Source organism: Clavelina lepadiformis, chromosome 9 (assembly GCF_947623445.1).
Source record: "Clavelina lepadiformis chromosome 9, kaClaLepa1.1, whole genome shotgun sequence".
In the NCBI taxonomy this organism is placed as follows: Eukaryota; Metazoa; Chordata; class Ascidiacea; order Aplousobranchia; family Clavelinidae; genus Clavelina; species Clavelina lepadiformis.
Window position 1 is genome coordinate 4,896,119 of NC_135248.1, and position 13,902 is coordinate 4,910,020.

At 36.0% G+C, this 13,902-nt stretch overlaps 1 protein-coding gene and 1 long non-coding RNA gene across 2 annotated transcripts; one reads left to right on the forward strand and one right to left on the reverse strand.

Moving 5' to 3' along the window:
* Positions 1 to 6,126: 6,126 nt before the first annotated feature.
* LOC143470916 (multicopper oxidase mco-like) lies at positions 6,127 to 11,647 on the reverse strand. The gene is made up of 15 exons (XM_076969208.1): positions 11,520 to 11,647; positions 11,177 to 11,361; positions 10,879 to 10,980; positions 10,568 to 10,699; positions 9,309 to 9,514; positions 9,073 to 9,216; positions 8,731 to 8,938; positions 8,249 to 8,422; positions 8,038 to 8,117; positions 7,816 to 7,912; positions 7,529 to 7,649; positions 7,147 to 7,295; positions 6,972 to 7,077; positions 6,464 to 6,546; positions 6,127 to 6,329 (listed from the first exon to the last, which is right to left on the reverse strand). Exons 1-15 carry the CDS (start codon positions 11,608 to 11,610, stop codon positions 6,225 to 6,227), a joined length of 1,983 nt encoding a protein of 660 aa, XP_076825323.1. The 5' UTR covers positions 11,611 to 11,647; the 3' UTR covers positions 6,127 to 6,224.
* A 1,282-nt stretch (positions 11,648 to 12,929) lies between these two features.
* LOC143469983 (uncharacterized) lies at positions 12,930 to 13,406 on the forward strand. Its single transcript, XR_013119247.1, has 2 exons — positions 12,930 to 13,101; positions 13,236 to 13,406. It is a non-coding gene; the product is annotated as an uncharacterized LOC143469983 (long non-coding RNA).
* The last annotated feature ends 496 nt before the right edge of the window (positions 13,407 to 13,902 follow it).

Here is a 13,902-nt window from a genome sequence, read left to right on the forward strand (position 1 = left end):
AACAACTGCACAAAAATTTGATAATGTCGTTGGTGTATCAAAAATCTGCCAACGATGACAGTGTAGCAAAACATGCACAATACAACTTGAGTCTTGTATGGAGGTGCTGTGTATTGTTGTGAATACAACATTATAACAATATAACAGTCTCGCCATAACGATGCAATTTTAGTAGATTTTGTTTCGTAAAAGAGTGTAAATTCAAATCTTTCCGAGCTTGTTTGTCTCTTTACAAGATTTTCTTTATTATTATTCAATTTACAAGTCTTATTTTATTATGCTTCCTCAAACACGCTCACAATATGCTAAAAGATTAAAAATAGTTACATATTTGTGGAGTAGCAATGCAATCAATTGCTATAATGATGTGCTGTGCGGTAAGAACTGGTTTAAACTAACAAGACGAAAGAATTGTTTTCAAATTGTAGTAAATTAAGTTTATTAAAGCTAAGACAATATCTTGACGGCCAATGCAGAAAAATAACGCTCTTTAGTAATTTATGATAACTTAAATGAACCAATACTGGGGTTGTAGAAAAATGTAAAAAAAATGTGAAAAACTTGTTCTCGTGCGAACCCAAGCTTTCGAATTCAAAGCTTGTGCGAGCCCGAAACCGAGCACGAACACATGAGCAATAAAATAAACAAAAAACTGATTTGTGAAAGCAGAAGAGTCTTTATCGATATACTGTTGGTTACATTGAAAGCCTTTGTGAAAGGTATACGTACAATATACCGTTCTTCTTTATTGATGTAACAACAGAAACTATATTTCACAAAGTTATCTTTCAAAACCATACACTGTTTTGTATATTCCCCTAAAATTTTGAACTTACAACGAGAACAGTAAGATTAGAAACTATTCCCGGTAGCAAAAAATTAGAATAATAATTATTGCGTTTTGCTTTATTTAGTCGAAAACGCAATTGTTCGTGTAAAATCAAAAGTAAAGCTCGGGTTCGTGACAACGCTGAAAAGCGATGACGTTGGCGTTGAGTCTTCGGGCTCGGGCTCGGGCTCGGGCTCGGGCTCGGGTTCGGGTTCGGCACATCCTTACCAATATCCGAGAATTATCCCACCGCTGGTGATTGTTATGCGTTTTAGTTCTCTATTTTGCTTCTGCTCATACGTAATTGCATTTTGTGTTTGTTGTGACACCAGCAAGTTACGCATAGTGCACTTAATTTCGGTAAACAGACAGTTCATTTAACTTCATGTTACTTCAAGCTTGCAGCTGAATTTACTTTGTTTGCTGTTATAATAATCTTACTTTTGAGTTTTTTCTTATCGGTATAATTTCGTTATTTAATTTAAGTGTTTTGTCGTGTTACACAGTAGTGATACGCCATGCTCCAATCGCCAAACCTCTCATGTAAAACATAACACATCATAAGCTAACTGGTGTTTAAACCATGCTGTTAGATACTCAAGGTACGGAAGTAGCCTGACTCTGCTCAAATATATTCTTGCTAACATGTATAAGAAGCCCAAACGCTGTTACGTACAAGACGATGACACCGGAACTTCTGGTACCTGTAAATTTGGATGATTGTTTTGAAAATATTTACGTCACACAACCATAACAATACCACGCAACAACGATAAAGAACAGATACGTTTCATAAGTTATTATGAATCAATGTTAATTACCCAAGTTACGTATTGTTCCTTTTAGATCTGTTTTTTTGACAGTAACGACGAAATATAAAAACAACGTTTTTACCGATGATTTTTGTGTGGTGTGCAGATGCTACCACCTCCTCTATCGCAGTAAATGACGGAAACCAGTTGGATTTGCAACTGGGGAATTCTGCTGGAGTCAATCGCATTAAGACAGTGTGTATAAACATTGTTTCAAATGCCATTATTTGCAATTCTGTGGGTTTGAGAATACTATATACAGTTACATGTAGTGTATTTTTATTGAATTTCATTGATTTCTTACTTACTCTGATTTAGTACAGTTTGTTTAAAACAAGATAATTTAATAAACATTATTGACAATGGTTCTGCAGATAATGTTTTGCTTATACTTGGTACTTTGATTTGCAGTTTATTTTGCAGCTTATGTTTGCAAGATACATAACCTTGTGTTTACTTTTAAGATCTTTTAATAGTTATGTTAACACAGACATTTTCGCGAGAAGATGTTGCATTTATTTATCCTCAATCGAACGAACTATTAGCAAACGTTAAGCTTGCAAATAATTTTTGTGTTGACCAAGTTCTCGGACAATAATGATACTTGGATTTACAACGAGTATCATGGCCTTGCTGTACGACGATTTATAATTATAACGGAGTGTATATTGTACATGGTTGTATAAGACAGTATCCCATAACGCAGCGGTTCTTAAACTTTTTTGAGCGCGACCCAAATCTGAGTTTCATGATCACCTCACGACCCAAACCTATGTCGCGACCCATTTTAATGTCCTATAGACCTATATTATATTATATTAACCTATGTCGCGACCCACCTATGTCACTATGTCGCGACCCATTTTCTGACCCTCCGCGACCCATGTTTGGGTCGCGACCCATACTTTAAGAACCCCTGCCATAACGAAATGAAACATCGCGTACTTTGAGATAAGATGATTGAAGATGATTTCCGGCAAAGTCTTATAAGCAAATTTACAAAACGAGTTGTTTCTAGTTCCAGATTTAGTTCTTCATTTGCATGAAAGATTTTAATCATTTCCTATATATACATAATAAACTGTGACGACAAATGCGAAACGATACGACACTTGTACATATACTTTTACTTCGTTAAGTGAATCAGCCCATAGCCTATATTGACTATAACATAAACATGCAGTAGCTTCAATGTTTAAATTCTAACAAACTTTTCCACACTGAAAGAACAAATCCTGCCTTTAAACCACTATTATAGTTTATCCTATATTATATTTGAACTCAAAATCTGATCGTATATATGTGGCGTTGACTCAGGATTAAAAACATCATGAAATTCTATATAGCCTACAAACGCAACTTATTAAAATTTTAATTAATTCTTTCTGGTATGGTGGCTTTAAAGAGATGTTAAAGGTCTTGCAAAAGCCGTCTTTATGATCTTCTCCAATTCCAATGCGTATAAGATGGAAGCTTTCCGACTTTAAACATCCATAATGAAATACCGATGGAAGGACGAGACCAACATAGACTACTACGCTTTTTCGTCAGCCTTGAGAGCTTTCGCATGTGCGCTGAATGCGGTCAAGAATACGTCAAAATTTTCCCCGGTCAAATATCGAAGTAGATTCAGGACTGTACACTGAAAGCCGTAATACAGCGTTGTTGCTCCTGGCGCGCTCGCCAATTTGGTAACGGATAAGTCTGTAGTACACTGCCAGGTTTTTATTGAGGTAACGGCTGCCGCAACAACCGAGTTTCCTTCAATCACTACTGCAAGAACTCACAAGGTCACTCCCACCATTTAACAAAACGGGAACAAGGAATGGAACGTTAACTATTGGCTATCCACTAAAATACTTGTTCAGGAGATACAACTGACAAAACGTCAGTACCCCAGCCGGTCACATCTGGCAATCCATCATATCAACGTCGGTAACCCTTCCCATTCTAGCATGTAGCACGCGGATCTAATCAACCGAGGGGTCAACGAAATCAGAGTGACGGCCTTAGGCCCAAGCAAATAACACTTGCGTGCGAGCAAAGACACAGAAACACAAGGGAAATCAACTCACAAAAGTAAAAAATATATAGGCGAGAAATAAAATAATACGAAGGAAGCAAAACGGTATAGGGTCTAACCTTATTTTCAAAACAACGAAAAGCGCAGTAAACTGATACTGTGAAACTCACAGTTACATAAGTAACTAGTCAGACAGTAAACGCAAATTGAAATAAGAAAAATATATCGTTACAGTGGTCATGAAAAGTAAAACGTTTTTAACATTACTGAAAGTATAGTAAATAAAATTAACCACAGCCATTACACTTTGCGAACAAGTTTGCATCGTCGATGCTCATATCATTATGTAACAGCATATATGCCTTGTTGACAACAGTGAGAAATTAATGCCATTACAACAACAATAACGCATTAAATTGACCAATTTCAAGACTTGCAGCAATACGAAGCAAAGGCAAAAGCTAGAGCAAAAAGGTGAATATTATTTCCAAATCGTTGCGAGTTTGCTCTGCAATGCATGTTGTTGATTGCATTGGCTTTCCAACTTCCAGCGCAGTTAGTTAAAATGTTTGTGCGTCCGATTACGACATTTTTATAACGGTGAAGTGCTGTAGAATAATGTTAACGTAAATATAGATTTACTGCTTTGTGCATACAAACGAAGGCTTCGGAAAAACTTTGCCAAGCATTCCAAAGCTGAATACTTATGATCATAAGCATTTAAGAAAAAATAAACTTGGAACGAAGATTCTGCCTCTTATATCTTGCTGATCTTTCCAAACTTTCTCTAGGGCTGGTGTTTATTCTGCGATAAATCTCGAACGTATTCCAAGACCCGCCCAACCAATTCAATATTGGGCCAAGATAAAATTCCCGCCAAACTTTTACACACAATTCTATTTTTATCACTTTTTTTATCTGTAAGTGATTTCAAACTGCATTAAAATCTGTAGACCTATAATCGTCGTGGTCTTATGCATCGTTTGTACTTCGAAGTATAAAGGTTATACGACTACTACTACTACTACTACTACTACTACTACTACTATACTTGAGTCGTTGCAGAAAATTCTAATAATCCTAGTTGTTCAAACGTTTAATCCAAAAATGTTTCAATAAACCAAACACACAGAAGTAAATATTTCAAATCAGTCACTGCTCCATAGAGCTGTATAGGAATCACGTGCCAATTAACTGACAAAGGCAACCGAGTGGGTGAAAAACATTAAAACACAAACTAATCAAACCCGTCGCAAAGAATATAGGCCTAAAGTCTACAGAGGCCGAACAATGCGAGGTTCTATAAAGGAAAATAGACTACTACATAATTAGATAATTAGGTTTCATAAGCGGGATTGGTTGGAGTACGGCTAATATTCTATGCCTTCCACCGCCAAATTAACAAAACAAAATAATTTCGTATAAGCAATAGCCAACAAAATTATAATTCATATTGCAGAACTTTATGGATTTTTTGACAAACCAAAAGTACCGTACACCACAAACACAAAAAAACATCGTCTGCAACACTGAAACATACTGTATATATAGACTGCAGCATATTTATACGTATATATTCAGGAACATGCTTATAATGTCGTATTGGTTTTGGAATTGACTTTGAGCTTTTATTGAAATTTGTGTCGTTACACATCGACGTTTCTTCACTTTGGTGTGGCATAAAACCATATAATATTTTGACGGCCAACAGGATCAATATTTGTATGTTGACGGCGGCTGCTTTAGCGAAATCTTAGGATTTTACTGTTAATATTTGCACTTTAACTATATATGCGACGATGACTTCATATGTACTTTAAATTGTAGATCTAATTCCACTTACAAATGATTTAAAATAAAATAAACTTTTATTTCGAATTAGCAAGTCGGCGTTCCATATTAAACACACAGTGGAATTATTCAAACTACAGTTTAAAAAAGATATATTGTAGTATTGCGATTGGACGTATAGAAACGGGTTATGTAGTTTCCTGAATTAATTATTATATGCCTCCCGAGCTAATACATCGGATTCTGAATATTGTTAATGTGGTTTGGTAAATATTTTATTTTTAAAGAGTTGGACCATTAAACAACTCTTGTAAAGTTGTGTTGTACATTTCCATGCAGTTCTTCGATGTTGGGTGGATAAACAAAAGAAAGTTTTCTACAAACACAGCCAAGACAGTGATCAGTGAAAGTGCACAAAATCAATCATATTGCTTTTCTTCTGTTCTTTTACTTATACCGGTCTTTAATAAAGAAACTTTGCAAAATATCTATCTTTTTTGTTGCTCTGCTTCTTCATTTCATGTCGTTGACAATTCCTCTGACAACACCACCTTACTTTTTAATTGGTTGATCAAACGTATTTTACTTTCAAATAAGTGAACAATTTGGCAAAACCAAAATAAGCCTCGAATTTTAAATCGCAATTAAAACATTTGAAATCGCAAATAAGCGGCCAAAGCAAAGTTAACAGATTAGTTATCGGTATAAACGTTTACTCTAGTTTGGTAATTCAAAGTTATTTTTAGGCTTTTTCTTCGGGTTTTACACTTTACGTCATCCAGCGTTGCCTTTGACCTTGCCAAGTCTCATCCGGACTTTCCCCCGTCTTCAGTTTTTGGATAAGGTAACCAAAATCTTCATCGTCACTAGTCACCTGAAAAACATGCTTTTGTGTAGTCGTATTTACTTTAATAAGGGAACACATTTCACCTTTAACATGAACGCCATGCAAATTATAACACTTTAAATACTTTGTTATTGGTATGTAAGTATCTTGTAATGGTTTACCTTATTAAAAGGATAAGGATCGTTCTTTTTACATTGGCCGGGATATGCAGTTCCAGATGCGGTCTCGGCTTCGGTATCTTCACCTAAAATGATAACTTTTAAGTCGACCATGGTTCACAATTTTCCGGTAAATGTTATTTCTGTATATATCGGATGGATATTACAACAAAAATGTTGTTATTTTATTGTTGGACTAGGTCCCGTTCACTTCAAAGTCAATAATCCAACGGATTTATTCCAACTTAACTCGTTCATTTATAGGCCGGTACCTTGAAAAAACATTATAACCACTATACTTAAGTAAACTAGCTCTAAGTGAAAGTGATCTATATTTGAATAATTGCATAATATCAGATATTCGGTCATAAGATTTGGTGTGTGAGGCGTAACCGAAAAAGCGTTGTTAAATCCGGTGATTGTTCCACTATGGTTAAGCACTAGTTGGTTATTCATCAACAACTAAGTCTACAAATAAACTGATGATTTATAAAATTATACTGTACAATACCTTCTGGCACTATCTGTGCCACCATCATCATGCCTTCATCCTCGTGATTGAGAAGATGACAGTGAATGACAACAACGCCGACGTACTTGTGCGCCATAAAACGAATCTAATTAAAAAAAGAAACGATTAGACATAGAAATTACACAAATTTGTTGACCTATTACGGAAAACTCACCGTAATATTACTCATGGGTGGGATAAGCAAAACATCATGAAAAGTACCGGCGTCGCTGTAACCTAATGTACCTTTTCCTCCAGCTTTCCAGCGTTGATCATGCCCGAGGTATTTCAATGGGTCATCTGATTTCTTAATTCCATCTGTGCCTATAGTATACAAAATGTATTACAAACCATGTAAAATCTTTAAATGTGATCATAAACTATACAGAAAGCTTTATTAAGGTTTCAAATCGACAGTAATGAGAAAGGCTTTAAACATTTTGGCCCTGTTAAACATAAAGATTAATAAAAAAGTTTATTTCTAAAAGTTTGAATTGGATCTCATTGATACTGTCTGCGTCTCAGTTCCAAAGCTACGCCATTTAGCATTAAATTACCTGTATACAATTCGTGTTGATGGAAGCACACTGAACCATCTTGGGCGTAAAGCGCCATTGGATTCGGGCTGCTTGCTGATGTTTCCGTATATGGACCCGTATAAGGATTGTAGCTTATCACCTATCGTAGATGAAAATTAAGCTAGTTACCTTCACTGTGTATTGCCGTATAGACGTTCATTGTTTTACTAGCTTTATTAAAACTGCATAACGCAAGCCGTTTCCTGATCGATTAAATTTTAATAACGCATTGTTTTAATCATTAAAACAATGCGTTACAAAATTACCTGGAAATGATTGACGTGAATATGAATTGGGTGACTGGTCACATGATCGGTATTGACAAAATACCATTCCTGTACAGTGCCAAGATGAGCTTTAAATCTAGTTGAAAAAACCAAAGTACTGCTTAAAGTTTTTTTACAGACAAAACGCATTAATTCTTTTAAATACACAAAATGTGATGTTTTCATTACTTTTCAAATGTGCAGAATTGTACAGTAGCCTACCTATAGTAAGTCGGAGATTTGAAGATTTCTCTGTTCAGTCTCGTCCATGGATTGAGTTCAATCACAAATCTTCCCGTAACCTGTATAAATACTAAGGTCTATAAAATCATAAAACTACAAGAAAACAGTTACAAAGCATATGCCTAAGTTTTAAATCTAATTTCTTTTCAGAAATACCTTTAAAAACTTAAAGCAAACAAAATTATTTTACCTCTTCTTGGGATAGTTGTCGAAAGTCGCCAATAAAATGCTGCCTTGCTGGTAACTTTGTGCGTATAAAAGTCTTCTTTGCAGTTCCCGTAACGACAAGTTTCAAAAGCGTTCCGTTCCAACGTTGAACAGGTCCCATAGACATGTTGTCTTCGTACAACGCAACAGATTGTAGCTGTAACAATTGCTACTGTTGTCATGTTGTCATTAACTTTGTCTAAGCTAACGAGCTAACTTGTAAAAAAGTCCTATAAAAGTGATTAGTGACTGGATTACTATAAGCTTGCATCTAAAATCAACAGGCTCACTCCTTCAGTTTAAAAATAATTTGCAAAGCTTATGTGGCACGGACAAACCTGATGAAATGATCAGTTTATTGCCAAAGTTGTCAAAGGGTTGGATAGAAACGGTCCAAGCCAACTTAGGATCTTTTGCGATCTAAGTCAACCAGTACAATGTACATGAAGGATGCAATCCAACTACCTTGTATGTTCCAGGAGTGTTGCACACGACCAGCCAATCAGCACGAGCAGATGGAACGAGCAGTGTTCTTTTGTGTTTCTGAAACCTTGCTTTGTCAAGGTATATTCCGTCTTGAGCAATTTCCCTGACTTGGCATCCTTTTGCTTTAGCACCGGAAGTGTCCGTAATTGTTAGCTCGAGTGACGCACTTCCGCCGGCATTGACCAGCCTTGAAGAAAGTAATAAATATTTTGGGTCCGTTTATTGAGATATTGTTTTGATTATCTGGGTAAATAGTCACGGTAAAATGTGTAAGTAGTTATATTCATTATGCTGGACAATATAAGACGAAACACGCAGTACCTGAATCGTTTTATTTGACCGCTCGCAAGAGTGTAAGTAGGCCACAGTTTTCCATTGGTCGTAAAGTATTCGATGCCGGCGTTTTTGTCAGATAGCCAGTCCTCTAATGTTCTGCTTTCGCCAAATAAACGAAATTGTCGATGCCTGCACAAGTAATTTCAGTATAACTCAACGAAATGCAGTATTTCGAACTTAAAGGGTTGTATGGTGACAGAAAAGAAGTTGAGTCAAGGTACCTGAATCCATCGTAGTCTTCCATCTCTTCTTGCTGATGTACAAAACCGCGGAAACCGTTGTTTACGAACATCATTGTTGGTTGAAACACAAGTCTCACTTCGTGATGACAATTGTTTGGGCACGAGACATCCAGGAGATGCTGAGGAGTTATGGAGGGGTCAGGATCATCTTCCACGATGATCATGCCCGCCATCCCGCTATGTACCTATCACAAAAAAATATTCCCGAAATTTATTTGGTTATCATGTTCAGTGTTATAGTTTCCTAATTATTTCCGCCAAAGAAAATTATTACCTTTTGTTTGTTTGTCTGTTAACAGCATCGCTCGAGTATGTTGTTATAGGTGCAGTGGCCGTGCTAGTTGTTACCAGCGATTATTACGCTGATTATGTTTGAGCATGTTTTAAGCCCACACACCTTGTACTGTTCATTGGCGCGTGCTAGTAGCAACTGGCTTTGAATTTTCGTCCCCACCGCGCTTTTAACGAAAAATAAAATGATTGAATGATTTAGTATCGCTTTTACCTGCTATCGTATTTTAATCAAGTTTTCAAGGTGTATTGTCTATTCTATATGATACAAGTAAAAAATGATTAAATTTTGGGAAATAAGTTTAAATTAAAAAAACCGTTACTGAAACTAATCTCAGGTCATGCTTACCCTTGCTGTGAGAGAAAAAACATACGTGTCGCGTGTATAGTAGATTTTTGTGCAACATGTGATTAGTAAACTCAATACAAATTTGGTCGGCTACAAATATTAAAAGTTTTTAAGATATATAAAAACGTCAACTTTCTACCTGTCCATCATTCGGTTTTGTTGGTGTTAGCGTAACATACCGCATTGCTGCAATTATGAACCAGCACGCTTCTTAATAGGTCATACGAAAGAGTCATCTCAAACGATCCTAGGCCGCTTTTGAATGCAAATTGCAGCAGCCAGCAAGTAACTATTGAACGTTAATATTTAAAAGCGACTCTATCTTTATATCATCAAATTTACTCTAAATACCTCATCATGAGAGAATGGAGGTATGTTTGCAAAACACTGTGGTTAATTTACATTCGAAACTTTATTCCAATTACCTGTTAAACGTTGACATAACGAAGGAAAGTATAAACGAATTGCCGTGAAAAACATGCTGTATTATGACAAATACAACATAAAAGCATTTTATTTCTTTGGCGGAGGCACACACTTTCTGAGTGCTTTTCAAATTATGTTTTACATTTTAGCGATAATAACAAATTAAAAGAACCTGAAACAAAGTGCTGCCGTGTAGGTGAGGATGATACCAGTAGGTCCCGGCCGGGTGATCCTCGTCTATTTGGTAGTAGTAGTTGTAGTTCTTTCCAGGTCCCACATGAACGAAGACATTATCTTGAGGTTCCTGTGGTAAGCATCAAATGCATTACAACGTATACTCCTGTATGTACAACTTAATATACGTTTCAAATAACTTACCCAAAATATGCGAGCCTAAAAGTAAATTATATACACACAAACTGTATTCATAGGTTTGTTTAAGTTGTGATAATGTCACCCCATGAGGGCATCCCTCAAATTTACCTCTCCGCTGATGTGAAGACCGTGTGTGTGAAGGTTAGTGCTGTTAGGAAACCTAAACCCGTTAAAGGGAAGCACTTTCTGTGTGAGCTCCAAGTTATTAACCTACAAATGATAGAGAATAAAAGTTTTCTTAAACAAGCACAAGCAACAAAATATAGGCTACGTTAAACAGTAAAACTTTTACTGTTAGAAATTTGGGTCCTTTTTATGTCACTGGCCTGTGGTTTACTGCATGTTTGCATTCAGCTGCCAGGTGATGCTATAAGAAGTCAAGACTTACATATCATCATTGACTCACCAATTTTAAATTTACGCGGTCACCTTTCCTTATTTTCCAAGTGGGTGCCGGTATTTCTCCATTATACGTTCTTCGTACCATTGTTAGCCATTCCACTTTAAAGTCTTTCATTTGTACTTGCAATTCCAGATTCAGAGCTCCATTGACGGCGTCATATTCTCTTGGTTCCGAAAAGACTTCTCCGCCTGAGAAATTATTCACGTCAAAGTTATTACAAATTAACAAGCGTGAAATTGAAGATATTGTTATCCGAGCTAAATTGGTTTTAATGAGGTTCCGTTTTCAAACTAAAACTTCCCAGAATGAATTAGAGCAAAATATTGCAAAAAAATCTACCACTCACCAATAAACTTGCACGGTTTATTATGTGAACACTCATTTGAGGACACACATGCAACGACAAAACAAATACTTGCAATAGCAATGATTTTCATCACTGTTTTGTAATAACCGTTCTATACTACTTTGAACTAAAATTGCAAAAGCAAGTAATGCCTTAAAGGAAGATGGGCAAAAGTACGCAACATTTTTAACTTTTTTCAACGCTCAGCTGTTTCAAATTTTGCTCACACCAGCATCAGCTCACTATTTAAATGTAAGCGTTTAACCAGTTTATGAAAGAAATTTGCCTAAAATCGTGTTTTCCATCAGTGCGCGAGAAGGACGCATCTCCACTATCCTGGCAAGCAGTAATATAGCAGTACAGCAGTAGTAATATTAGTAGTAGTAGTAGTAGTAGTATAACCTTTATACTTCAAAGTACAAACGATGCGTAAGACCACGGCGCTTATAGGTCTACAGATTTTAAAGCAGTTTGAAATCACTTACAGATAAAAAAAAAGTGATAAAAATATAATTGTGTGTTAAATTTTGGCGGGAATTTTATCTTGGCCCAATATTGGATTGGTTGGGCGGGTCTTGAAATACGTTCGAGATTTATCGCAGAATAAACACCAGCCCTAGAGAAAGTTTGGAAAGATCAGCAAGATATAAGAGGCAGAATTTTCATTCGAAGTTTATTTTTTCTTAAATACTTATGGTCATAAGTATTCAGCTTTGGAATGCGTGGGAAAGTTTTCTGAAGCCTTCGTTTGTATGCACAACGCAGTAAACCTATATTTATGTTGACATTAACGTTTAAAATTAATGTTGACATTAAAGACATTGACATTTACGTGATATTCACGTCAATCATTTCCAGGTAATTTTGTAACAGATTGTTTTAACCGATCCGGAAACGGCTTGGGTTATGCAGTTTTAACAAAACTAGTAAAACAATGAACGTCTATACGGCAATACACAGTGAAGGTAGCTAGCTTTATTTTCATCTACAATAGGTGATAAGCTACAATCCTTATACGGGTCCATATACAGAAACATCAGCTAGCAGCCTGAATCCAATGGCGCTTTACGCCCAAGATGGTTCAGTGTGCTTCCATCAACACGAATTGTATACAGGTAATTTAATGCTAAATGGCGTAGCTTTGGAATTGAGACGCAGACAGTATCAATGAGATCAAATTCGAACTTTTACAAATAAACTTTTTTATTAATCTATATGTTAAATAGAGCCAAAATGCTTAACCTTTCTCATTACTGTCGATTTGAAGCCTTAATAAAGCTTTCTGTATAGTTTATGAGCATATTTAAAGATTTTACATGTTTTGTAATGCATTTTGTATACCATAGGCACTGATGGAATTAAGAGATCAGATGACCCCTTGAAATACCTCGGGCATGATCAACGCTGGAAAGCTGGAGGAAAAGGTACATTAGGTTACAGCGACGCGGGCACTTTTCATGATGTTTGAACCATGGTCGACTTAAAAGTTATAATTTTAGATGAAGATACCGAAGCCGAGACCGCATCTGGAACTGCATATCCCGGCCAATGTAAAAAGAACGATCCTTATCGTTTTAATAAGGTAAACCATTACAAGATACTTACATACCAATAACAAAGTATTTAAAGTGTTATAATTTGCATGGCTTTCATGTTAAAGGTTAAATGCGTTCCCTTATTAAAGTAAATACAACTACACAAAAGCATGTTTTTCAGGTGACTAGTGGCGATGAAGATTTTGGTTACCTTATCCAAAAAACTGAAGACGGGGGAAAGTCCGGATGAAACTTGGCAAGGTCAAAGGCAACGCTGGATGACGTAAAGTGCAAAACCCGAAGAAAAAGCCTAAAAATAACTTTGAAATGCTTAACTATAGAAAAAGTTTATACCGATAGCTAGTCTGTTAATTTTGTTTTGACCGCTTATTTGCAAATTTCAAATGTTTTAATTCCGATTTAAAATTCGAGGCTTATTTTGGTTTTGCCAAATTGTTCACTTATTTCAAAGTAAAATACGTTTGATCAACCAATTAATAAGTAAGGTGGTGTTGTCAGAGGAATTGTCAACGACATGAAATGAAGAAGCAGAGCAACAAAAAAGATAGATATTTTGCAAAGTTTCTTTCTGAAAGACTTGTGTAAGTAAAAGAAAAGAAGAAAACAAGTAGAAACAAAGCTAACCATTTCCAATCTTCTTCTAACAAAAACTTAACGCAATGGTTTTTTGATCAGTGCAGTCCATGAACGCGAATGAAGAAGAAGAAAGCCATATTCAAAATAGGCTGCACCACAGTATGCGAAAAATAAATTGCTTCGCTTCTTATCATGTGCTCATACACTTCGGCCGGGTTTTGCACTTTCTTGGTTAAATTGTGTATATGTAT